Source organism: Larimichthys crocea, chromosome XXI (assembly GCF_000972845.2).
Source record: "Larimichthys crocea isolate SSNF chromosome XXI, L_crocea_2.0, whole genome shotgun sequence".
NCBI lineage: Eukaryota > Metazoa > Chordata > Actinopteri > Sciaenidae > Larimichthys > Larimichthys crocea.
In genome coordinates this window covers 2,803,071-2,829,951 of record NC_040031.1, presented here as the reverse complement: position 1 = coordinate 2,829,951, position 26,881 = coordinate 2,803,071, and the positions used below count along the sequence as shown (strand labels likewise).

The 26,881-nt window shown below is 40.0% G+C and overlaps 2 protein-coding genes across 2 annotated transcripts; both read left to right on the top strand.

Moving 5' to 3' along the window:
- Window positions 1-880: 880 nt before the first annotated feature.
- Window positions 881-18,320, top strand: slc7a10b (solute carrier family 7 member 10b). Its single transcript, XM_019279581.2, has 11 exons — window positions 881-1,136; window positions 6,123-6,327; window positions 6,919-7,070; window positions 10,262-10,387; window positions 10,470-10,623; window positions 11,910-12,033; window positions 12,869-12,972; window positions 13,056-13,152; window positions 13,568-13,717; window positions 13,978-14,155; window positions 14,292-18,320. The coding sequence occupies exons 1-11, from the start codon at window positions 992-994 to the stop codon at window positions 14,420-14,422; spliced, it is 1,566 nt and encodes a 521-aa protein (XP_019135126.1). The 5' UTR covers window positions 881-991; the 3' UTR covers window positions 14,423-18,320.
- Window positions 18,321-18,766: 446 nt separating this feature from the next.
- Window positions 18,767-25,973, top strand: dus2 (dihydrouridine synthase 2). The gene is made up of 16 exons (XM_019270129.2): window positions 18,767-18,892; window positions 19,566-19,703; window positions 19,774-19,819; window positions 19,912-20,003; window positions 20,090-20,133; window positions 21,217-21,277; window positions 21,349-21,396; window positions 21,568-21,633; window positions 21,818-21,888; window positions 22,135-22,221; window positions 22,306-22,474; window positions 22,683-22,804; window positions 22,931-23,071; window positions 23,896-23,983; window positions 24,752-24,825; window positions 24,903-25,973. The coding sequence occupies exons 2-16, from the start codon at window positions 19,584-19,586 to the stop codon at window positions 25,153-25,155; spliced, it is 1,482 nt and encodes a 493-aa protein (XP_019125674.1). The 5' UTR covers window positions 18,767-18,892; window positions 19,566-19,583; the 3' UTR covers window positions 25,156-25,973.
- Window positions 25,974-26,881: the final 908 nt, after the last annotated feature.

Sequence of the window (26,881 nt, the reverse complement as noted above, 5' to 3'; positions counted from 1 at the left end):
GTAGACAGTTTTTAAACATTACACTGATAATCTTTTGACCCCATCCTAAATCCCATTCAGTCTCCCCTTTAACCTGGACTTCGTAATATAGGGAGACAGCTAAATGACACACGGGGCGAAGGGTCAAGTGTAAAATCTCTTTGGATTGTCTGGGAAATCCTTCCACACATCACCGTTTTGAACCTGTTTCCCATCATCAGACAGGATAAGATTAAGTCAGAGGAGCCTTAATATGAGTCTCATTTTTTCAAGTTTAAAATGTTGCAACACCTTCAACAGCTACCGAGTCCAGATTGGTGGAGAACAATTAGTATCCATGCTAAGAAAGTAACTCATTTTGTTATTGGCTTTAGTGCTAGTGAGATGATTGTTGTCCTCTCCTGCTATTTGGCTATCATTGGGCAGTGTTTCGAAGATTGAACTCCAGTAGGTGGACAGTTTAGGGCATTGCCAGAATGAGTCTGCTATAGAGGCAGGTGAAAATCTGTATCTGTCACAGGTAGAACATACATCTGGGAATAAGGTTGGCTATTAATTTATTCATTCTGAATAAACATAGTGTTTGCTCTTAAAATGAATAGTCCTTTTACTAATTTCTCTCCAGATGTGTATTTGTTGCATCACTGTCAACCGTAATGGGGCTGAGACTTTCCTTGTACGTGACTGTGTACATATTCATAGATCCTATTCAATTCCTCTATAGTATGCTGAGTACTTATCACCACTTGTCATGCTGCATTTGAAATATGAACAGGTGAAGAATCATCCAAAGGGAAGAGCAGTAGGTCTGTTCCTCCCAGTGTCCTTGAACGCATCATGGTGAGTCCAGGGTATTTAACATTCTACCCTGGACAGCGGCAGGTTGTTGCGCAAGCGCAGCCCATTCAGTCTGCATGAATACGGAGTGAGGAGAGGACAGGAGCACTGGGAGTACTGAGACTGGGTGGACACAGTGGATTGGACGGACCGGACCGGACCCGGGCAGGCGGACATGGATGGACAGAACGGCAGCAGCAGCATCTGCTCCCGGCCACACGGTACCGTGGCGGACGGCAAGAAGAAGAAGAAGAAAATCCCCGACAGAGTAACTCTGAAGAAGGAGATCGGGCTGCTGAGCGCCTGCACCATCATCATAGGTGAGGCAGGAAAACAAGAGAGAGCTGCCACTTGGGATCAGCTCAGTCTTTCACTCTATCACTGCAAAACTTCTAAAAACAAGTTGGGCTTTTTTTTTTTAAACTGCTGCAGGACTTCACAATAAGTGTTAAAATGAAGCTTCAGTCCCATGGGGTCTTGTAATAGATAGACTAATTAAGAAAATCAAAGTTATGTGGCATTGATCATGAGAAAATAGGGACTCCATGTTTGTTTGCATGTGGGTTCACATCAAACTGAGTTGTAGTGCTTACGTGGCTGAATATATGAAGTCCAGAAGCTGGTGGTCAAGCAGAAGAACATTGTGTGCTGGAGCAGAATGAACAGCAGGGACCTTTAAACACACCTAAGCACAGTAAATGTGAGCATCATCCAGGCTGGATGGATGGATGGAGGGAGGGAGGGAGTGTGGGGGCCTGCAGGGAGTCAGGCTGCATGCAGAGGGCCGGCTGCACCACTCTGCTCCTACAAATCACTGATTGTATTAATATTAAACGTATGGAGAGCAGGAGGGTGATGGAGAAATGTCAGTGTGAATGTATCGGTTGGATTCAGCTTCAGTCGTTTCCACAGTATTTTATTAGACCACAGGAATTACTATTCTTTATTAAAGTTTAAACTTTTAACATGATGGATGGAAGTGATTTATGAACATCTTAAATGTGGTGGTTTTGAGGTTTTTATTTTCTATAGATCATCCTTGTTGACCCAAAACTGGATTATTACCTCAGAGGAGCCCAAAGGCACTGTTCAAGTTCACCTTGTGGCCCCTGCTTTATAACCTGACGTTGGGGCCTCAGTTACAGTCTGGTATTGCATTTAATATTTTAGTTCATATTTTACTGAATGTAATCAAATGACCATAAATTGCTTACTGATACATACTCAGTGCATATAGAGTGGGAGACACTGGGTGTCAGTAGGGGCCCATTGATAATTCTTTACCGAGGGCCCCTCATAGTGTGCTAACGTTACAGGGTCCTGCACTCTAAGTGGTCTCTGAAGCCTCAGATTCAACTCCTGTCAGTTGGAAAGTTGCTAGTTTGTTATAAATCTTAAAATTTGGCCTTTAAGCATTAATTAACTTTGGTATAATACAGTTGCATCAGCGTCCTGCTTTATTACCTGGTCTTGTGGCCCGTGTCTTACAGGGTCAAGTCTAGTTTTAAAGCACCCCTAGCACAGAGATAGACATTAATACAATAATTGGACTGTCAGAGTGTATAAAATAATTTGATTTTTTGAGCAAACAATATAATTGAAATTGGAGAAGGCTGAGATGAAGCCACTATACAAACTGATTGTAGAAAAGCTGGATTTTATTATTTACTATCATCTTTTCAGTCATTTCCTAAAACAGAGGCGCCACTGTATTTATTTATTATTTTTTTGCAAAGGTTACTAACACAAGAGGAGCAGCAGGACGGTGTACGTGGATTGAGTCAAAATAAAGTGTAACACTGTGGCTCATTGATGTTGTAATAAATGGCAGTGGTGCAAACACAAGCCAGGAGATCAGAATCAGTTAAGCAGTATATTGAATCAGGCGGAGAAGCTGAATCTCCTGAGGCTGAGTAGCAGTGGGGTCTGCAGTGAGGGAATGCCCGGACGTGTAGGGCTAGTTGTGGCCAAAATCTAAAAACTGGAGCAGAGGATGAGATGGGTCTGGATGTGGTAGATCCAACAGAGAGCAGGGTTAGTAACATAGTTGATCTAAAGAAAAGACGTCAAAAAGAGTTGGCCGTAGCGTCCATTACCACTTGGGAAACTGACAGATCTGATAGAGTCTGGAATCTTGTGGGTGAGCCAGGTCTTGATACTTACTGTACTGGCATGTGATGAGGAACTAGACGGCATGACATAAAGGGGAAGGGGAAGGAAAAACACTGAAAGCAGGACACAAGGCCTAAATCCTAACAGTTTAGACTGAAAAGCAGTTGACAAGATGAGAGTCTTCTTCTTACTGAGCCAGCTGACTTCCTGTTAGCACCCCACACACATGAATGATAGGAAACAATTTGATGATGCAGCTCCTCTAATCTTTCCAAATGTTATTGGATTGAATGGATCAAATTCTGTTGATGCAATAATTTCAGTGTTTGTGTGTGTGTATGTCTACAGACGTTCCTTTTCTCATGGTTGTACTCAGGAAGACTTTTGGGTCAGTGTGTGTCACATAATACTGCAGTCTATGTACAGCTACTATACTCTAGATGTAGCAATGACAGTATGTAATTAATTGACAGAGTTTATGGTCTCAGTCTCTAGTTTCAAATCTTCCATGCAGCATGATGTTCATTTTGTAAATTATGGTCCCATTTAGAGACAAATAGAAGATAAAACATGGTATGATTCAGGGTGTGGCTACATAGGATGCCATTTCTTCTTGCTTGAATACACCTTTAAAACCAAGCACAGCCCAACTTGCACTATGTCACCCACAAGCTACAAATATGTTCACTTCTTGCTCCAAAAAAAACAAGATAGCAGCCACCATAATGCCAAACTTAAGGTATCAGCAGTCGTCCACAAATCAATGGGTGACCAAAGGTGGGTTTAAATTCGAGGTTAATCCTTTTAATTTAGGTAATCACATGGTCTTTCCTTTGGTACCACCTTCAAGACAAATCTTAAATTGTATTTCTTCATCAGTGGTGAGGATATAGGACTGGAAAGTTGTCTCTCAGTTGTTCATCTGTCTGGTTTGTGATGAGCATTACACCCAGATTTACAGACAGTGTATTTGTTTGGGACTATTGCCAGCGGTGGATTAATACACATTTTGTGCTCTAGTGAGTCTTTGGGGCAGCAGGACAGAGTACTGTATGTGGGAATGAGTCAAAATGAAGTATAAATAAGTGCAACAGTGTGGCTGATGTAACTCCTGCACTCAGCAGGTTATCCATTAAATGCAGGGTTGATCTCAGCTCCTCTTGTCCACACTGAACCCTGCATTATTACTGATGGTCAGACCAGCACCTTACATGATAGTTTGCTGCCATCAGTGTATGAATGGATGTAATGAGAGGCAAAATGTAAAGTTCTGTGTAAGCTTTATAGAAGTTCTATATAAATGCAGTCGATACACTGTTTGCAGACTTGTTATTTATCTATAAGAACTAAATGCAGTAGGAGAGCAGATGGCTGCAGGATCCTGCTTAAGGCTTGTCTAGTAGTTGCACGTTACGTCCTTCTGAGGTCTGACCTGCAGCCTCCTTAGTTTTTGGTGCAGGTTTTTTGCTAACTGGGCCACCTCTCCTTCTCAGCTGTTGTTGCTCACTCAAGGCGGACATTTTTGTAAAAATCCTTCTCGAGAACAAGAGAAAGGTCCTGTGTGCAGAATGCTGAAGCACCTTTCCATTCAAAGAGAGGACTGAGTGAACAGGCTGGCTGCTCTGCACACTGGACCAGGCTCAGCATCAAGAGTCATGTGCCACTAGATTACATTGAATCAAGTTTTTTTGTAAAACCTTCATCTCCACAACACCAGTCTGTTTTTGTCCTGCAGTGTGAATTTTAGGAAGCTGCAGGAATAAACAGATGTAGAAGGTGAGTCGGTCACTTCCCACCTCTGCAGCCCATAGTAGATAATTTATGTCTCGTTATGTAATGGATGTCTGTGCCACTTGGCTGCCTTCTGCCGTGCTACTGGTAGCGCTGTAGTCTGAATGTGTCGGATCTGCTGGTACTCTACACTGCATACTGAAGCTCTGGGCAGGAGGGATTGTCCCGGCCTGAGTGATGGCCTTTACCTCCTTCTCTAACTCACTCTGTTATAAAGCTCTTTGTGTTTTAATGCCCTCTGTATAAACTCAGCAGGGAACAGTTTGGATTGTGTGACTTGGGTTACTCAAGAGTCTCAATGGGTCACTGGTGTTTTTAATGTCGGAGATGTTCAAGGTGACGTGCAGGGTGAAAACCCTCCAAACAAGTCACGTGAAATGCACACATGCTGTGTACTATATATGTGTAAACATGTTTGCACTGACTGTACAAATTTCAGTTCATAGGCTAGATTAATGTTTCTTTTTTTTTGTTTGAACATCTTCAACATTTTCATTTTGTCCCTGCTATTATGTCTGATATTTATTTCAGAAATTAAAAATGGAATTATATTCAGATTTTTGTAAGTCAAAACCAATGGGTCCCATGTTCTTAACTTTGTGTTACAAGTCCTAAACAAGTCATCATGCACCCTTTAACCAGATTAACCATTACAATAGTATATTAACGTTAATAATTAATGCCCTTTAAAATGTGTTTTTATGACTTACTTTATTACTTTACTACTAAAAACAATAGTGTGTCTTTGTGTATTTTGTATGTGAGACTGTAAGATGTAAGATTTCGTCATTTCTGGGTTTAAAAAGATAGTTTAGTATTTTGAAGTGAGGTTGTATGAAGTACTCCATCCGCCAGTAAGCAGCAGTCGAATCAAAAATGTAAACCTATGTAGTACTGAATGACATGTTCATTGTTCAAGAAACCTGTGGTATCGACCCACTTCAAAATACCCAAACTATCCCTTTAAGATTTTTAGCTTGTTACTTGAATATTTACATCAGAATCTGATAAACAGATATAAACAATTATCTGTCTGATCATCTTGTATAAAAAAAATAAAAATAAACACCAAATTGATAAGGTATCTTGTTTTGTATGGGCAGATTCCATCCGCTGATGTGATATGATCAAAAGCTGTGAGCTTTTTTTGTCAAGTGTCACAATGTTTTGATTCTGTCAGATCTAAAGTCATCCAGTTTGTGACTGGAGTCCTACATCTGATTACATGCAGAGACAAAGGGTGAAAACACATGTGAGAAGTACATTTTCCTGAAGCTCAACAATGACTGTCCAGATTTCATGGATTCCCTTTTATCTGTTTATATGGAGACCTCATTTTCTCCTGGTGTTAACATTCAAAGTTCTGTATTCCGTATCTAATACCTCCTTCCTCCTCTCCTCAGGTAACATCATCGGCTCCGGGATCTTCATCTCCCCAAAGGGGGTCCTGGAGCACTCGGGGTCAGTTGGTTTAGCATTGGTGGTTTGGCTACTAGGAGGCTGCATCGCTGCCTTGGGCTCCCTCTGCTATGCTGAACTGGGCGTCACCATCCCCAAATCTGGAGGAGACTACTCCTATGTCACAGAGATATTCGGTGGTCTGATGGGGTGAGTGAAGAGAATCCATGGTTGTGTCTGAAAATTGCAACCCTTTTTCAGTTTTCACTCTTCATGGAGCTGTATGTACAAGACTGTCGTGTGTCAGATGGCAAGATCAAAAAGCAAGAGAGTTCATGCTCTCAATGGGAGATGGAAGCATTTTTTCCATTGAGCTGTGATGTAGTGAAATTTAAGTAAAATGATTGAGTGTCTGATGTGACCTTCCTCATATTAATATAATTAACAAACCTCCATCCTGTATTCTACATTGTTTTTCACGGGTTGTGCTTCTACTGGCACTCTTTAAATTATGTCATCTTGTTGGTCCCTCTTCTTCTGGTTTTCTGACTTTAAAATTGGCACCACCCACCTGCTTATCTTATAAACCAACCCCTAATACTCATATAACGGTAGAAGATAGAAACAAGCATTCATTTACGCCTTCTTTTTCTGAAATACTTGAAAAGTCTGTTAAGTCTGTTAAAACTCACCCTCCACAACTATATCTCAAAAAGCAGAAAAGGTGATTTTTGTGTGAGTTAATGATTATGTTTTTATTGAATCTGTCTCATGCCACTGAATGTCTTTTTTCTTATTCAGGTTTCTTTTGTTGTGGAGTGCCGTCCTCATCATGTACCCGACCACGCTGGCTGTCATCGCCCTCACTTTCTCCAGCTATGTCCTGCAGCCCGTTTTCCCAAACTGCGTTCCTCCGTACATGGCGACACGGATGCTGTCTGCCACCTGTCTCTGTAAGTGGCTTGTACAGTCTTTGATTTAAATTTACATTTTAGCATTGTCTGCTCAAACAGGACTGGTAGACGCCAAGTTCAGTGGGAGGCTACATGAAGTAAAAAAAAAAAAAAACACTTGAAGATGCTGAAAACACATAATGGCTCCACTACTACTCATATTCTGATTCACTTTGGATAGATGGTATACAGTATACTGCATCTTGCTGCCGACTGGCTCCAGACAATACACCTGCCTCATTAATGAAGAATGACATGAAGTCTTGTTGTTGCTCTGCTGCTGCTAGTGAATTCTGATCTTCCTTCTGTGCTCCTTTTAGAAAAATAAAATAAAATCTCTTCTAATGCTGATTATAATCAAGTTTATCAATAAACTACAGGTCCATTCCTTTGGGACGTGTGTCAGAGAGGAAGTGGTCACGTGTAAAATCTCTCTTATGTAACTTCTAGCTGGAGGCTTTTTAAAAAACCTTTTATGGCACTAGTAAATAATGCACAGCATTGCTTTAGAAGGGCGAGAGGGCTAAAAGACTGGATGTTAGATTGGGTTAGCTGTATTGTTTATATTTTCAACAGTAGTGTATGTTTTACCTTAACAAGAAAATAAAGATTTGTGGATAAGGTTTGCCAGTTTAAACTGATGTGCTTGGCAAGCGTAACGCTGTCACAGGCAACAAGTTCCTGAAGTGTAAACTTCTTGAATCCAATTAGCAGTAGAGAGCTGCTTGAATCCTGAATGACGCTTTTGAAATAACCCCTAACCCCTGCTAATGTTTGCAGCTTACATTAGAAAAGACAGACACACTGTTTGATAAATTCCTTGCACTTTCTCTGTGTTTTTGAAAGCTGTGTGTGTGTGTGTGTGTGTGTGTGTGTGTGTGTGTGTGTGTGTGTGTGTGTGTGTGTGTATGTGTGTGTAACTTACGATCTCAGGGTTTTCAGAGGAACAGAGAGCACTTCATCATGCAACTGTTGCATTGTTTAGATTTGGTTATAAAAAGTGTGATCAGTGGTGTCCAGACATTTGTCATTCAAAGCTATCTCTTGTTCTGGATTTTGTTCTGTCATCATCGCCTCATGGTCAAAAGACAGCAGATGCTTATTTTTCTTCCAGGCAGCATGAAACATCTGCAGTAGAAGAGCTCTTCACATTCAATGCAGAGCAGACTAGTTGAAAGGAAGGAATTAATGGCAAACGTAGAGAAGTAGAAAGTGCATTACTGGCTCAATTCAATTCAGTTCAAGAGTTTATTGTCATTGTCCAAAGGCAACGAAATTATGTGTGGAGCACAACACAGAGCAGTAGTTACATTTACCAAAAAAAGTGCCAGTGCCCCCCTCTCCAGTTCCCCTTAAAGTGCAAAGTGACAGGATAAAGTGATCCCATGCATAAACAGACAGGCTTCCCATCCCCATACTGAAAATATGAATAAATAAATTAATAGCCCCAAGATACCATAATATGAATAATGTGAACAAGCAGTTATCTTAGCAGCCCTTGTGAGTTTAACAGTCTTATTGCATTGGGGTACAGGCTGTTGGCCAGCCTTTTAGTCCGGGTCTGAATGGACCTGTATCTTCTACCTGAGGACAGCAGTTTGAACAGATGATTGGCAGGATGGTGGCAGTCATGCAGGATCAAAAATATACTTGAGTAAGGAGTATATAGATCATGAGTAGTACTTGTTATTTAAAAAATACTTTTTTATTCATGTGTATTACTTACTGTTACTACCCACCCCTGGATTTTTTCCCCCTAAAAAACAACAAGAATGGATTGTATGGAAAAAAATAAATGTCAGTACTAAGAGAGGCCATGACACAGGCCAAGACATTACATGGATCAATGTGGACCTTTCAGGCTGCCTAATTGCTTGGTGTATTGTCTGACAGGACCTGCAATGACGGACATTAATCCACTTTGTCTTATCAATGAGTATATAACGTCAGGCCTGAAGTCCCGTTGGCAAGGTGAAACAGCAGGCCTTCAGCGTGTGATTCCTCGCCTCTGACGCCATCATTCACACTTGTTTTTGGAGCTGGATGCTGAAACGTGAGCTCTGCCCAGCCTCCTTGGGGCATCGGGGGGAGAGCCTCGCCATGTTTTGTTTGCTCTTCGCAACGGAAGTGGTTTGTTTTGTGGGGCTGACAGTTTGTCTTTGTGTTGGAGAGTGAGGCCACCATGAGAGAGAGTGGGGCAAAGCTGGTGACAATGATGGACGAGGTGAAACAATCAACCCCCCCCATCTCTTGCCCGTTTCCCACATTCCTGCCTCCCATGGCAACTGGCTGCTGCCGCCCACCGCCGGCAAGAGAACCAGCACCTATTCCACAAAGTAGGGATGGAGCTACACTTAAATATTTAAAGGAGCGCTCCACCAAATGTGCGTCTCAAAGTCAGTTTACTTGTCGTGGTTGGTAATACTAGATCTTTGAAAATAGTCACCTAAAGTCTTCTTGGTCTCTGCAGGAACTTGGTCAAGACGTTGATGATGTCGTACTCTAGTAATGTCATCAAGCGATGACCTAGCAAAACAGGTGTAGTAGTTTTATGGAGCTTGGGGATTATAATGGCTCAGTTATCTTAGAAAGTAACTGGTTTAGAAATGTTGTGTAACATGAAAAAATAGAGACTTTCAAACCCTGTTTCTTCACCACTGCATGTACCAGGCCAGTGATATGAGGTGAAGTGTGTGCGTGAATGTCAGATTTTTTTTTCTTTTCTGAACCATCAGACATTGATGAACACAAACCTCCTTGGTGACATCAGAAAGCTGTAAAGGAAGGGGGTTTATTATGTTATCTGAACGCCCAACAAGGCGTTCTTATTATTAAGATGGGTAATGCATCTCCACTTCCTATCAACTGTGTATAATTAATGCCATCATTTAATGTCCTTTGAATTAAACTCATAATGCCAAAATAGGTAAAACAGTGCCAACTGAAGTATTGTTGGCACAGATGTATTAATACAATATCGAAACACGAGGTTGGGAACTTATTGTATATCTGTGATATAATATTCTAAACTCAAGGTTTACTAGCTTTGTTCCTGAGTATTTATGCCTTTTTGTTATCGAAGAGTGAGAGTAGACCTGGGACAGGAAATTGAAGATCATTCAGGACAAATAAAAAGTCTGTGCATGTCCTACTTTTGACTGTGATCTTGACAGAGTGTGTTTTCTGATCAGTACTGCTGACCTGGGTGAACTGCTCCAGCGTTCGAATGGCTACCAGGATCCAGGATGTCTTCACGGTGGGGAAGCTGATGGCTCTCGGCCTCATCATTGTCGTTGGTTTGGTCCAAATCTGCAATGGTAACATCATCAGCCTGTGGTCTATAGCTTTACTGCTCCCTGAAATAAAAAAACAAACTGAAATGTGTGATTTATCCTCCAGGGAACTATGAGGCGCTGACTCCTCAGGTGGCCTTTTCCCTGGAGAGGACGCCGTCCGTTGGTCAGATCGCTCTGGCCTTCCTGCAGGCCTCCTTCGCCTTTAGCGGCTGGAACTTCCTCAACTACGTCACAGAGGAAGTGGTTGAACCCAGACGGTGAATATTTATGCTTCTCATCGCCTTGTCAACATATTATTTCAGTGCTTCCATCTCAGCTTGTTTCTTTGCAGTGCTTGTTCAGATTTTTGGTGACATTTATGGGTTTTTTCAAAGGCAGTCTAAATCAAGTCTTAAAGGAATAGATTGACATTTTGGAAAATGTATTTACTCACTTTCTGGCTTTATGTTTAACATGACACTAAAGATAAAAATATAAAGATTTTAAGCAGGTGGAGACAGCTAACCTAACTCTGTTAATGGGACAGAATCCCCCAACCAGCACCTCTAAAGCTCCCTAATTACAAGCCTAAAATGACAATATGTAGTTTTACCAGGCGTTATGTGCTGGATTAATTTTTGGCTTAGAGCACTCCCTGGAAAATGTGTTTTTCCTGTTAAAAAACAGCATGTACAGCAACTGCTCTAAAATGTTTTTTACACTTTTTTGTGCCAATTAAACAAACAAGAAACTATTCCCTTAATGTCTATCTTTAAATATACTCTCTGTACATATACACTTTTCTGTTGAGCGATGTTAGGGCTTACATTCTTTTTTAATTTTTTTTATTCTTTACTGTTACCAAACAATGTGCATGTAGCTTGGCAATATTGTGCATCACATCACACAATATTGCCTTATATTATGCCATTCTTAGTCAGATTGCTAGTTGGCTAAAATATATAGCCTTCATTCAAGATAACTCTTCAGATACTGTACCATGTGTTCTGTGGAGATCAGATATTGTTTACAGCCAATATAAACTGCACTAAATTAATTAGCACGTCTTGGCAGGCCAACAACCATGTTAGCTTCTCTCTAGCTTAAGCCAGGTAGCTATGGTCACGATCATGCTTCATTCAGGTTGCAATAAAGTTTTAAACAACAAGCAGATGTAGCTGATAGAAGTTGCTTTATTTTTCGCTTTTGTCAGGTTAGAGCAACTTCAAAATGTCTTTGCATGTCCCTTGTAAATCATATGATTCATGACCTATTGTAGTAAGAAACGCAATACACCTTGAGTGTGCGTCCACATTAGGGGACATTGCATTTTAAATAAGCTTAAAATCCGTTTTTTGGCGGAGTTAAAGAGATAAAAGTAAAAATAATAATAAAAAGCCTATGTTATTTTTCTCCCCACACTGGCTGTGTGCAGCCCACAGCTTCTACTTTTTATAATTGCTAACCTGTCAGATTTTTTTTTTTTCTAGTGCCTTTGATCAACTTCCATGCATGTTTAATTGATTTTTGGTTTTGACTGTATCATCTGTGCATGGTGTGTCAGGAATCTACCTCGTGCCATCTACATCTCCATACCATTGGTGACCTTTGTGTACACACTCACCAACATCGCCTACTTCTCCTCCATGTCGCCCGAGGAGCTGCTGTCATCCAATGCCGTGGCTGTAGTGAGTAATATGGCTACATGATGATCAGTGGCAAACAGTCGGAGCTATGATTTATCTTTTAGTCGTTTAGGTCAGCAGTGGAAATCAGTTCCTAGATCAAGAATATTACAAGCAATAAATAAAAGGTCAGAGGTCGGGGTCAGGCCCCTCCAATGGGATCACGAAATGATTAATGGAAGATGAAGAAAAAGAAAAAACAAAGTTCTGTTGCACAAATCATGCTTCTTTGAATTTTAGTGAAACGTTGGATTATTTGCAGAGTTATTTAAAAGCATGTAAGACGTTTAGATTCTCTTTGAAATGTGACAATAAGCCTCAACTACACACTGGACCTTTAAGGACATCTGAGGCTCAGCTTGTCAGGCTCAGCTGTAAATAGGTTGTCAACTAAGGTCAACCTCAGTTTAGCTGCACTTTGAGGAAACATTGTTAGCATGCTTTAAGTTATCATTGTTATCAGCTTGCTGATGGCAATGTTAGTGTGTCTGCAGTTAAGTATATTTACATGTTTGCATTGTCAACTTAATGAGGCTGACAGCAGCATGCAGAGTGTTGGATATCTGTTATATTTGACATGTTTGTAGAGCTAAAAAAAATTATTGCCATCTCTCACCACTAGTGTGGCTAAAAGCATGCAGCCTTAAAACTAGCTTCAAACTGATGACCTTGTCTCTGATGGTGAATGAATCGACAGGCAGAAACATTTTCAGATAAAACAGTAGAGAAAACTACATAAATCTGCCATTAAAGCTCACATGGGCCACCTGGAGTTCATGTAGTACTGTTTATCAAGGCTGTACCCGTCAGTGAATTTGTCTGTTGTCCTGCTGTTCAGACATTTGGAGAGAAGTTGCTGGGAATGTTCTCCGTCATCATGCCCATCTCCGTGGCTCTGTCCACCTTTGGAGGAATCAATGGCTACCTGTTCACCTCTTCCAGGTGAGACTTTCTGCCCGCTCCATCATGCTCCAACACTGCTTTAGTATAGCTGCTGATGACCTGTCTGATGTTTGTGCCTGCAGGTTGTGTTTCTCTGGAGCCAGAGAGGGTCACCTGCCCAGCCTGCTGGCCATGATCCATTATAAGAACTGCACGCCCATCCCTGCCCTGCTCGTCTGCGTATGTACAACCTCACATTTATAGTCATCTCGGTGCAAATATGCAGTATTTGAGGCTGTAATGACATGATTTGCCCCACAGAGGTCAATGATGGTTCTTCTTATCAAACCACACATGCATATAATCTTTTCAAAGCTATCTTAAAGCTTTTAAAGTGGCACTCTAATGATTACTCTAAAGGTTTTCCAGCTATGTCCAATTGGTAGGCGATCTCGGGGTAGACCCAGAACACAGTGAAGAGATTATGTATCTCGAAACATCTTTGGATCCTTCAGGAGGTGAAAAACATTACTGGAGAGGAAGAGGGGCTTTGTGACTATATTGATTAGCCTGCTGCCATCGTGACCCGTCAAACTCTAGTGATAAAATTGGTGGTTTGCTCTTTTCATATTCATCACATTGTCATGTTTTCCAGTGCGCTGCCACCATTGTTATACTCTGCATCGGAGAGACCCACAACCTGATCAACTACGTCTCCTTCATCAATTATCTGTCATATGGCGTCACCATCGCGGGTCTGCTGTACTACCGCTGGAAGAAACCCAACCTGTACCGACCCATCAAGGTACCAACATGTCTTTTTTCCAGAGGTTGAATTTACTGCTAAGTACATTTGCTCAGTCACTGCACTTAAGTACAGTAAACTGGAGGTACTTGCACTTGAATCATCTCTTTTAATGTACTTTCTACTTTGTTCTTCTATCTTCAATCTTCTTCTATTCAGCACTGCTTTTTACCTTTTTTAATTGATTCATCATCTCCCCACGTGTCCCTCATTCCCAGTAAATTGTTTTGTCATAAACATTTAACACATATTTTCTGCAGGTGAACCTGTTGGTTCCTGTGTGCTACCTGATGTTCTGGGCACTGCTGCTGGGTTTCAGTCTTTACTCGGAGCCAGTGGTGTGTGGCGTTGGTTTAGTCATCATGCTCACCGGCGTACCTGTCTACTTCCTGGGTGTCCATTGGAAAGAAAAACCAAAGTGTATCTACAACTTCATTGGTGAGTTTCTAAAGGAAAGCAAAAATTGCCATGCAATTTGTGTTCACTAATTGGCTACAAGTAATCTGACCCAGAACTGGTTGGGATTCATTTTGTAACAGCTGATATTTAACTTTTGACTTGTGTTTTACTGCAGAGAGGGCGACGTACGTGGGCCAGAGGTTGTGTTTCGTGGTTTTTCCTCAGTTTGACCCCATCGAGATCGCCACTCCGTCAGAATGGACTGACCGGTCTTCAGGCAGGAGCAGTTTGTCTGCCAATTCTTAAAACTTTTACCTGAATATATACAGATCTTTGTTTTTGCTTTTTGTTTTTACTCCTCATCACTGTGTACGTCCAGACACTTCCTCCTGGTATGGGAGCTTCCTGTCTGACCTTTGACCTTCTGAGACTCTGGTTTCCCTACAGTCAAGTGGAAACGCCTGTTCTTCTGCGCGGGCTGCTTGCACTTTTTATTTTTTCTTCTCTTTTCTACTAAGTCGTCTAGTACAACAACCTAATGCCAAGTGTCACACTGTGAAAAGGACTTTTATTCCCAATTTGGACCCATTCTGTAACATGACAGAACTCTGACTGACTGATGGTTATTTCTTCTGAATGTTTCTGGTGTTAAATGTGCCTTCAGACCTTTTCACACCAAGTCCCAAACAAATTTGGTATTCTGAAAACAAACAAACAAATAATTCTAGACATCTGCAGGCCACCAACAGCTTTTATGTGTTTTTATTGTGACTGCTCAGTATCATGTCACCATTTTCCCTCTAATATGCATGTTGGCATGCTCCTCCTTATCTCTGATAAACCTAATTAATGGGAGGAAATAACTTATTGTTTTTTTCAGAAGAACAGGTTGATTAGCTTGTTTTCTTATATATTGAGATAATTAATCTTGAGATATGTTTAGATAATTTTAAGACAGCGCCTTTGAAAAAAAAACCCTTCACAACCATTGTCTTGGCTTCCATTGCTTTGATTTGAGCCTTAGCCTTGAACAAAAACTTACTCAACAGGATGATGTGTGGTTCACTCCATGTCTAGATAAGATTAGTATCTTAAAAACTGTTGAATGTATATGTTTTCATGGTCCCCAGAGGATAATTCATGACTTTTCGGACCCCCTGACTTTTCTTTTTATTGCCACTATGACGTTCACATTTGTCGTTTTGAGTGAAGTGTCTCGACAACTATTAGAAGGACAACCATGTGATTTGGTTCATTCATGTTCCCCTCAGGATGAATTGTAAGAGATTTGTTACATTCATTGTGATATTAGTGCTCATTAACAAATGTTAGCATGCTAACATGCTAAATAAAGATTGTAAATGATTCAGGAATCGTTCAGAAACAGATGAAAAAAATGGAAATAATAATGAACATTAGACCTGTTTATCATTAGCATAATTATCATTCTCACTGTGTGCATGTTAGCATGCTGATGTTAGCGTTTAGCTCAAAGCACCGCTGCATTCAGGCACAGCCCCACAGAGCTGCTCGTATGGCTGTACACTCTGAAAAGAAGATCTAATGTTTATTTAATAAAAAGGTTCAAATTAAAGGTCGCCAATCGAACAGAGAAGGGTGTTAGCCCCAACTAGTCCAGACCTGGCTGAAACAAAAGCTGGGCAGGAAGGGCCAAATAGTAAAAACATTTTTAGATTCCAGCTAAATATTTGAATATGTGTCCTGGATGAGAAATTGTTGCAATGGTTTGTGGGAGCTGTAGTTTTTTATTTGCTTCTAACAATTGAATTGTTGCAAACTTTGGGTTTGAATTAACATCAACTGCTGCAATAGATACTAATTTATCTCAGCAAACAGAACATGTTTCACTTTTTCAGAAACATCAGTAAAAGTTACTCTCAATGAGAGATTACACTGAGTTTCAGAAGCCAGTGGTTGGACACTAAATCAAGACTTCAGCTCTCTATTCTCCATGTTGTTGTCCTCCTCCAAAAGTCAGAGGTTTACTGAGTTATCTGGATAATTAAAACACCTGTAAACCTGCTACTTGGATCACATCCTGTTTATTATACATATGTGAACAGCAGAATATAGATATTTTCTTTTAGACAAACACACATAAACATCAAAAATCAAAATGGCTTCAAATAACATCAACATCAACAATATGAATTTAAAAAAATGTCACACTTGGTGTAAAAAGGTCTTTACAGGGAAAAATGTATATTGAAATGTTTATTAACTGATTCACTATATTAGATTTTAATATATTTTGCATGTGCCTTCCGCTTTGTGTATTGCATTTGATTATTTGAAAAGCACTTTGGTCTTCCATTGTCTGTTATCTTGTCGCTCAGTATGAAATCTTTTCCTCTCATTTGTAAAACCAGATGATGCTGGACTAATTTTGCACAAAGCCTGAGACCAAGGCCAAGCTTAAGTTTATTAATCTGTTGTTAACAAAGTAGTCTGGTTTGTTATTGACTTACACTGTGACTGTACTCAGAGTTTGAAATACTTATACATCATTACAGCAAAGTAAGATTTTAAAATGCTGTTGTGGCAGCTTCTGTATATTAAGCAATGCTAATGCAATGTGTGACTGAGACAAAATTGTCCCCCCTTTTTAAATTTTTTTTTCTTTACAAATATTCCACATCTATATAATTACAAATAGTCCAAGCACTTTTTTTTTGCTCCAGTTGGCTTTACAAAGATAACCTTTATAGTTAGCTGGACTCGGGAGATCACAAAATCACATGTAGTCAGGTAACTATAAATGATACAAAGTCAACTTTCAATAACTTCTGACTCTGTGTGGTTATGAATAATATAGGACATAAAACTTTCCATTGATATTATTTTGTTTTTGTTGTCAGACAACTGTGCTCTTATAAGGCAGTGATTTAACTGAGAATTACATTATTGTTAGCCAATTAGCACTTTTAGACTCATTCAAATCATCATTTTATAGATGTGCAGTTGTTTGATTGATAAAAACATTAACATGACAGAGTACCTGTTTTTTGTGAAACACCATCATGTGAAATACGAGTACAGTTTGTACAGTCACACAAATGTCTCGGAGCAACATCCCTGCCTGTCAGTTTAGGAAGCAGTAAAAAGTGTTAATGTGCTGTGTGCCAGTTCATTTTTAACAAATCTGTATCTCTGGTTTCATTGCAAGTTTATTACTAAAGCAGTTGTTGCTAGTGGTTTTGAATGTTGGCAAGCTAACTGTGTAGCCTCGAGCTGTGTCCCAATGTTAACTGTCACTGTCTAACATGGGTGAACTGCAACCAATCAGATCTGGTCACTCAGCAAAATTGGAAGTAAGACTGAGTAACACTGCTGTGTCCATGTCTTATTGATCCATCCATGCTCCTCTTCCACAGAGACTGACATGACCATGTTTCCACAATAGTCCAAAATAGACAAACCAAAAATTCATTTTTCACTGTAGTTTCTTCTACACACTGAGGTAAGGGGTATTCAGTTGGTTGAAATCTGCGACTTCACCACTAGATACCGCTAAATCATACACCTACACACCGGACCTTTAAACTTAAGAGAGAAAGAAAATATATTTATAAGATTTTTTTTTAGTATTTGTCAATTAATTGCAATTACTTTTTGCAGATGTGAGTGGTACTGCCATTTTCTTTGTGCATTGCATTATGGGATATTATTTCACCAACATTTAATTAGTGAACTTCTGGGTATAAACTTTATGCTCAGAATGTGCTTTGAAGGAGTTTACAGCATGATATTGGAACACAGCTTCTTTCATTCATGCCCAAGTTTACAACTGTTATTATGTTTTACAATCTGCCTCTTTGTTTCACCTGCTTCTGCTTGAATGTAGAGACCAGCTGACTCGTTTAACATTTAACATTTGTTTTCAGTATTTAAATTGCAGTAGATGCCCTGCTTATATGAGAATCTCTCTTCAACAGTTGCCATATAATTAAAGAGAAATGCCACTCCTTATAACAACCTTATTCATGTAAAATTTTAAGTCTTGTGCTTTAACTACACCACGGCTGTAACCTCCAGAGAAAGTTGTTTGTTTCTGATCACTATGGTTTCATTTTAAGTCTAAACACACCATGAATGCAGCTGTATTTTGTCCTAAATCTTCTAGACCTTCGTTACATTACCCCAAATAAATCAACATGATTTTTAAGGATCTACAGCAAACCTACTTGGTTTTCACTGTTATTATTATTATTTTGTAACATAAGTCTTTAATTGCCTTATGTAGACATGTCAATATTTCCATCTTCATAGACTCGAGGAGGGATTCATTCTGTTGCAAATAACATGTATAAAAAAAACTAACAAAAAAACCCCCCTGAAATCCAGGAGATCAGGAAAACCACAGAGCAGGATCTGTCCCATGCTGTCTTCACATACATACAGACACTTTTACACTGTAAATTATTTGTAAAGCATCCAGTGTTTACAATGGGATCATTACATGAACGTTAACTCTTTTTTTTTTTTTTTTTGTAAAGATGAGATAAATAACTATAGCAGCACAATAAATGAACTGGAACGTGTCTGATGTTTGTCTTTATGAATGAATGAATGAATGAATGAATGAATGAATGACCTCTCCGCTCTATGTAGTGCTGATCTACTTACTGTTGATCTCTGACGACATGGTGACGTAGCGGTCTAAACAGGAAGTTTAAACAGCACGCTGCTCCAGTCTTTCCCCACATGACCACACGTTACAGCTGCTGTCGTCAGTAACAGCCAACATATATGTCGGTGAGTTTATTTAAATCAGCCATACAACATATATATAGATACATACTTGCATAAACATGCGCGTCACCGTCATGTTAAAGTCTGTTTCAGCTGAGGTTATGTTGAAACACTGCTGATAGAGCAGTGTTAGCATAGCATAGCAGTGATGGGTTTGTTCTGCCAAAGTCCGTTTAGAAAAGTTACAATTTAAAGTTAACCTGCTTGTACAGAGGCGCTGGATTATTAATTTCCCCGTTTGACAAATGATTGTCACCCTGGAGATATTTCGGCACGCTTTTTATTCATTAATGGTCAATTTAACTTGAATAAAATCTCCATTTATGTTTGGCTCTTAACGTTGGAGACAGACAGATTAGCTGACCTTTGATATGTGAGCAGCAGGCAGCCTAAAAGTTAATATTATTTGTTTTATGTGTGATGTGGTGTTTGAAATGTTTTTCGGGTGAATAATAAATCCCACAAATTCAGGTTTTAAGTGTAAGCTCCTCAGTTACCGTGTGTTGAGCGCGCACAGCGGCGAGACCCGAAGTCACTTTAAATCAGCTGATTTCTGAAGGGAGTTTCTCGTGGCGGCTTCATACATGAAAACGCGGCGAAACGGACCAGAGACAGTACATATTTAAAGTCCAGTGCTTACAGATGATCGTCTAGTCTTTCTCTCTGCTGTCAACAGGATGAGTGAGCCGCCAGGATGGCAGCAAGCAGGCTGAGCTTCAGAAACATCACCGCCCTGGCTCCCATGGTCCGGGTGGGGACTCTGCCCATGAGGCTGCTGGCTCTGGACTACGGAGCTGATCTGGTTTACTGTGAGGTGAGGATGGAGGCTCAATCTGAAATCAGTGTTTAAATGAGCGTTGTTAACCCTGTGCTGTCTGTTTCAGGAGTTAATCGACATCAAAATGGCCCAGTGTCACAGGGTAGTGAACGGTAAGAGCCTCATTCGTAAAACACAGATGATGATCCAGACTGACAGACACAACAAACAAGTTTTACATCCTTACTGTTTTACTGTTTGTCAGAGGTGCTGGAGACGGTGGATTTTGTCGCTCCAGATGAGCGAGTGATGTTCAGGACCTGCGAGAGGGAGAAGGACAGAGTTGTCTTTCAGATGGTGAGACAGAAAACAAACGTTTCGTCCATGTTTGCTGTCAGTTTGTTGTAGATTCACAGTCAGAGACGTTTTCTCTTGTTTTTCAGGGAACTTCTGACCCAGACAGAGCACTGACCGTGGCCCGGCTCGTGTAAGTCCACAGCTGCATGTCTGACATTTAAGTTGAACATAATCCCAATAGTATTCACAACCTGCTAAGTATGTATTATGACATTTATTTATTTTATGTTATATTTCGGCAGTACAGTGGCGCAGTAGTTTGCACTGTTGCCCCACAGCAACAGCTTCCTCATACAGTCCAAAGATATGAACTTATAGGTTGATGGGTGACTCTAAATTGTCTGTAGGTGTGAATGTGAGTGTGAATGGTTGTTTGTCTCTATGTGCCCTGCGATAAGCTGGTGACTTGTCCAGGATGTACCCGCCTCTTGCGTTGGCTGGGATAGGCTCCAGCCCCACTGTGACCCTGATGAGGATAAACGGTTAGAGAAAATGAATGGACGGATCCTATAGTTACAATATCTTATAATTTAGAGTCTTATGTATGCATAGTTTAGTAAATGTATGTATATAGATTTCAAGCACTTTCCTGAAATTGGGTGTTATGTCACATAACAGACATTCAGACATATATTACAGAAATTCCGCAATTAACCCACCCCGGCTATATCTTACTACCTTTAGTGTAATAAATAAACAGTATAAACTCAAACTGTCCCGAAAAAAACTGTACACCTATCTCTCTCTCTTGTAACAAACTAAGACAGCTTGACTGCCTTGTTAACTCATTGTAAAACACACTTTGATCAGAAATAAAATTAGAGATTGACTTGTTCTGTCAGCCTCAAGTGGCTGTTCAAGGAATTGCAGATTTGCATAGACTTCTTTTCTCAGGTTGCCGCAAATAAGGCCAACACAGGCTGCAGTTCCACACCTTTACTGTCTGCAAAAATGGTCTAAACAGCAAAATGAGCTGTTTTGAATCAGGTGTTCTAATGGCTCTGAACGTTTATTTTCTAGATGCTTAATGAGATGTCTAACTTTGGTATCACATATGCATTTATAATATTTCAAGGCTTTAAAATCCAACAGAGTTAAATACACATCTTAGAACTCTAAAAATTCACATTTAAAAAGTGGGAAAATGCAAATATAATGTGAACAACCTGGCTGGTAAGACACTAATTATTCTAACAATGTGCTTGTCGCACAGGGAGAAGGACGTGGCTGCTGTCGATGTGAATATGGGCTGTCCGAAAGAATACTCCACTAAGGTGAGTTTCCTGTCAGTAACCAACCTGCTGCTCTGACCTTTGACCTCTGGCTGACCTCTGACCTCTTGCAGGGCGGGATGGGAGCTGCTCTTCTGTCGGATCCTGACAAGATTGAGGCGGTGAGTACCTCAGCTGGATAAGTCTCAGACAAACTGTATAAAAATTGTAGTATTGAGTCTGTCTGAAGAAAATGAGCACCACTGTGTTTGTAAATCCTGCTGATTATGTGTGGACAAAGAGACAGCAGATGTTTGATTACAAAACATTTTAAAAATAACTCTTACTTGTAGATCCTCAAGAAGCTGGTCACAGGACTTTCCATACCGGTCACATGTAAAATACGAATCCTGCCTTCGGTAAGATGTGAAAAATGATTATCATCTATCATAAATATGTTCTTGTGTTTTTGTGATTGTTTGTTTCATGTTGTAACAATAACGTCTGAGGCAGATTTATCAGCTGTTTTAAATGGTGAAAGTCTTGCAGTGTCCCCAGTAATATCATCTGTAAATGGTTTCATGTTTTTTTTACTGGATTCAGTTGGAGGAGACGCTCAGTCTGGTCCAGAGAATTGAGAGGACCGGCGTCGCTGCCATCGCTGTTCATGGCAGGTAAACTGGTTACCTTTTTAGTTATTTAATATTGTCTTTATATTTTTGTTTGACTTTTGGAAGAAATTCATAGTTTAACTCTTTTTTTGTTTTTATTAAATATTTTCTGCACCTTCATATAGCTTGACGAGTCAAAGAGCAGATGTATCGTGTTTCTGATTGGCCTGTTATCTGCTTCATTTATGTAGTACGGTGTGTTTACTTACAACATTTTCATGTTTTTGTGATGATTGTTGCGTTGTCCAGGATGAAGGAAGAGCGTCCCAGACACCCCGTCCACTGCGATTATATTCAGGCCGTCGCTCAGGCTGTTTCCATCCCCGTCATCGCCAAGTAAGGAACCAGACATCAGAGAAAAAATCAATTTAAGAACATGTTTGTTAATTGGTCATTAAACACAGTCGATGTCTCCTGCAGTGGAGGCTCTCTGGATCTGGTGAAGACAAACGGCGACATCGAGGAGTTCAGGAAGGCGGCGGGCGCCTCGTCAGTCATGTTGGCCCGTGCTGCCATGTGGAACGCGTCAGTCTTCAGCAACCAGGGACCACTTCCTGTGGAGACGGTCATGGAGGAATACCTCAAATATGTGAGTTTTTGCGTGATCACAGACCCATGTTTTTAATATGACGTGTTATTGGATGATTTTTGTCACCATACAAGTACACTCAAAACCGACTTCTGCTGTTGTTTTTTCATTTAAATTGCACGTTGGAAATTCCCAGTTGAAGAGTTTTTGTCCTACATCTTCAGTGGAAGTGGACTGAATCTGTTACTCGTGGTCTTGTGTTTCACAGGCAATCCAGTACGAAAACAATGCCTTCAACACCAAGTACTGTCTGTGTCAGATGCTGAGAGACAAGGTGGAATCTCCTCTGGGGAAGCAGGTGCAGGCGGCTCAGACCATCGCTGAGATCAGGCACAGGACTTTTTTATGACTCCTGGACATTTATTCAGTGGAAGTGACACAGCTGGTGTCTGATGTCACGTATCAAGTGATGTGTGCTGTAATGTGACGCGGTGTCATTGTGGTGTTGTGTTGCAGCGAGGCGTACAGGCTGCAGGAGTTGTACCAGCAGACCCAGGAACGGCTGCAGGCCAGGAGGGATGTCCTGGAGAGCAGCAGCCAGCCGGACCGACTCGTAATGGATGGAGATGTCACCACCATGGCTGTCAAGTTTGAGCGGTCAGTCATTTAATCAATGAACATTGTGATAAATGTGCATCATTTAATATAATTTAATTCAGTGCAATTTTATTTGTCCCTGTAAGGTCAATTGTATGTAGCAGCTCACACTCAGATCCAATTTGTATGCTACTGCATAAATACCCTGTTACAAGAAGAACCCTTGAATAAGGAGGACTGGATTCAAAGTATCAAAGTTTAAGTTGAATTTATTATTCTTGTACAAGAAGGAGGTTTAACAGTGCAACACACAAAAGGGGTTACAGAGAAAAGGCTCCCCGAGGAGCCCTGTCAGTAGGTTCTTATACATTTTTTTTAAAAATGGGGGGTCTTGGACACCTCCCCACTGATACAGATAACATCATAACATTCCTTTTTGGTTTACTGCTCAAGAATGAGCACTATATTTTATATGCACTAGGTACTCCCCTAGTCTGTCTCTCCCCTGTCCTTGTACCACTAATTTATAATTGTCTCTCCCTGCCAGCCTCAGTAAATCAGAGGCCAACTAAGGGAAGTATGTGAGACATGCAAAAGACAGGATACACACACACTATTTGTATGAGGTAAAACATCTGCACCCCACTATAATCCTAATTTTTATAACATACCATTGTGCACTTTTAAAGTTTCAGAAAAATGTAAGTAGAAACTGACTCCTGTATGAGTTTTGATATTTAAATACACTTTTACATTCTAGTAGCATACTAACGATTAGTCTGTTATAGGTTTGACGACTGAAGCTAAAAGGACTGCTCTCTCACTGTGAATCTCATCTGATAAATCACAAGTTTGACAATCTCTATGTGTGTTTGTGGTTTTAGGAGAGAGTATCCACCTCAGATCACTCCAAAGATGTTCCTGCTGGAGTGGAGCCGCAAGGAGAAACTAGAGCAGCCGCTGTATGAGATGGTAAGAAATTCACTTGACTTGTCTTCACTAGAAGTTCAGGGTGACACTGGGGCTCATACACAGAAAACTAAAAAAAATAAAACTTCAGTCTGATTGAAATTACTTTGATTGATTTCTCGATTCCATTGATACCTGCGCTGGGAAGTGCTTACTTTACTTTACTTTACTTGAGAACAGATTGTATCCAGCCAAGCGAGCTAGTCAAGGTTTTGGTCTCTATAGCTACTTTTCCTGTTCATGACAACTGTACGGAGGTTCAAATTATAATAAGGCTTAAAGTTGTGCATAATTTACAGTGTGACTGCTTGACAGGTAAGAGCCATTACAGATGGCTTATTAGAGCACCCAGGTTAGGTCCGCCCAATAATCCACGTCTTTGCCTGGAGGCAGACGAAGCAGTACAGCCAACCAATGACATCACTCTACTGCATACTGTCAGTGTATCTAGCCAATGTTAGCGAGCCACAGAGTTGTGAGAGAACAGTTTGTTTATGCCTAATGTTAGCGTCAGCAATCTGAATGAGTCTTTAAAAATGACAAACACATAAAACTTGTTAAGAACAACGTTGAACATTTTTAATATTTAAACTAAAACACAAAATGAACACAGACAAGTCGTTTGAGGCATCGAGTCTCAATTTAATTTCCAGGTGGAGTCTTTTCTGTCACATCAAGTGACAGCAAGTCATCGAAAGAGTGAGTCCGAGTCACAGCGACTCGAGTCATCAGCGATCAGTTATGAACAGTTTGTGTGTGTTGTGTTTTCAGGTGCAGCGCTCTCAGGATCGAGCCTTTCAGTCCACCGTCACTATAGCAGGAAAGAAATACAGATCTTCACTGTGGTGAGTACAAACACACACACTTCCAGAATCAGCATAGATCTGAGGGCTCTCGTGTTAAATGATGTTGTTGTGTTCAGGGAGAAGTCGAAGAAATTTGCAGAACAAGCGGCCGCCATCGTCTGCCTGCGAGTTCTGGGTATACCGGAGGGTCGAATCGGAGAGGAAGACTCTGGCCTGGTCTGCAAGAGGAAGAGGGAGGCAAAGATGAACGGCATCACAGAGGAAGAGGGGATCAAGAAAAGACATGTAGCTGAACAGGAAACGGACAACTCAAAGATGGCTGCAGTTGCCAATGGTGACCACCACAAACCAGACACGCCTCCAGAATAACCGTAGGAGTTAATGAACAGTCAAAAACTTGATGAGACACTCCGATAACGACTGACAAACGTTTGTGTGAACCGGAAGAACAAATCAAGGGAGGTTTTTGTTTAACTGCATCAAACAGATTAACTGTTTTTTTTTCTGTCCATACGTTTCACATGTTCAAACTGGGAACTGCCCAGTGCTCGACTGTGGAGAGTCTTCACTGTTTACTCCTCTTGATTTTTATTATTTTATTATATACACAGTATTTTATTAGTATAGAACAGAAGATATGAGTATGCAGCCGGTAGGGGGCAGTGCTGAGCCTTCATATTAAGTTTTCATCACTTTAAATATTTCAGAAACAACACATTCATTTTAACCTTGGTGCCTTATGGAGAAGAATATTTTTATCTTTCTTTTTTCTACCCTGATTTTTGGACAGGCCTTAAACTCATCATTTGTCTCCTGAATGCGTCCTGTAGTCTCAGTTGAAGACAGCCGATGTTGGATTAAATGTGTTTAACTCTTATTTGTTGCCATCACTGATTCACTGAAGTAGATATAGGGTGATATATGTTTCTATTTTTACTTGTATCCACCATCAGGTCTTATTTGTTCTTTATCTGAACAGTCTTCCGAACCATCCTGACACATTTGGTTTCATTTTCATTTTGAAGGAACAAAGCGTTATTTTGAATCCTTTATTATATTTTTCAAATTCAGTGAAAAGAACAAAACCTGTAATAAATCCATCTGGATAACAAATACTGATAGAGTAGGTGCATCCTGATGGAGTTAATGTCTCAACTAAACTAATAAACTCAGCTGAAAGAGCCAAACTATTGCATTCAGACGACACATTCCTTCATGTAGAAACCGAGCCGATGTGCACAGTGTGATAAAATGATAAGGTAACACCGAGCCTGCCTTTGGTCTGATGTTTATGAAGTCTCAAAGTCCTGGACTGAACCTGAGAGATGTAGACAGCCAGATACTGACGTCATCACCGGCCTGTTTAATGGTGCTTTCAGGGGCACTGCGAATACGAGGATGACGAGCTGTACTGTGACCCCGTACTGTAAATACAACTCATACTCAAGGATTCAAAATAAACTAGAATTTAAAAAAAAAGTTATTACTAGACTCTGTAGAGTGTTTTCAAGTAACAGAGCAATTGTTTTATTATATTATTTATTATATATACTGTGAAATATCAAAAAACAAAAACCCAGACTATTGATCAATAAGAGAAACTTTGTCAATCCTGTAGGAAATACTGTCAGTATTAATACAAATGTGTATTATAGATGTCAATTAATATAATAAAACAAGAATATTATATATACATACATAATGAATATCTACTATGTATGTATAGAGCCAAAAGAATTGAAAATTGAAAAACAATAATTTAGTTCCCGTTTTATCTGGTCTTATTTAATAACTCAACATTTATAGTTTGAATTTTGCGTTATTGTAATTTGAAGACCGCTCTTATTTATTTTTATCGATAGAACTTTAATTGAATTTAATCTCTTTTAAAGTGACATGACATTGACGTATATCAATTTATAAATTAATTATAATAAAGTCTTATTCCAGTGGCACATTGGTGGCTCTCTATAAATAGAAATCCTAAAAAAAGAGGCACATAGTACCTGGATGTAACTCTACATAATATATTAAAAAAACAAAATTAATATACATAATTTTCACTATCCTCTTTAAAAAAAAAAAAAAAAATAGG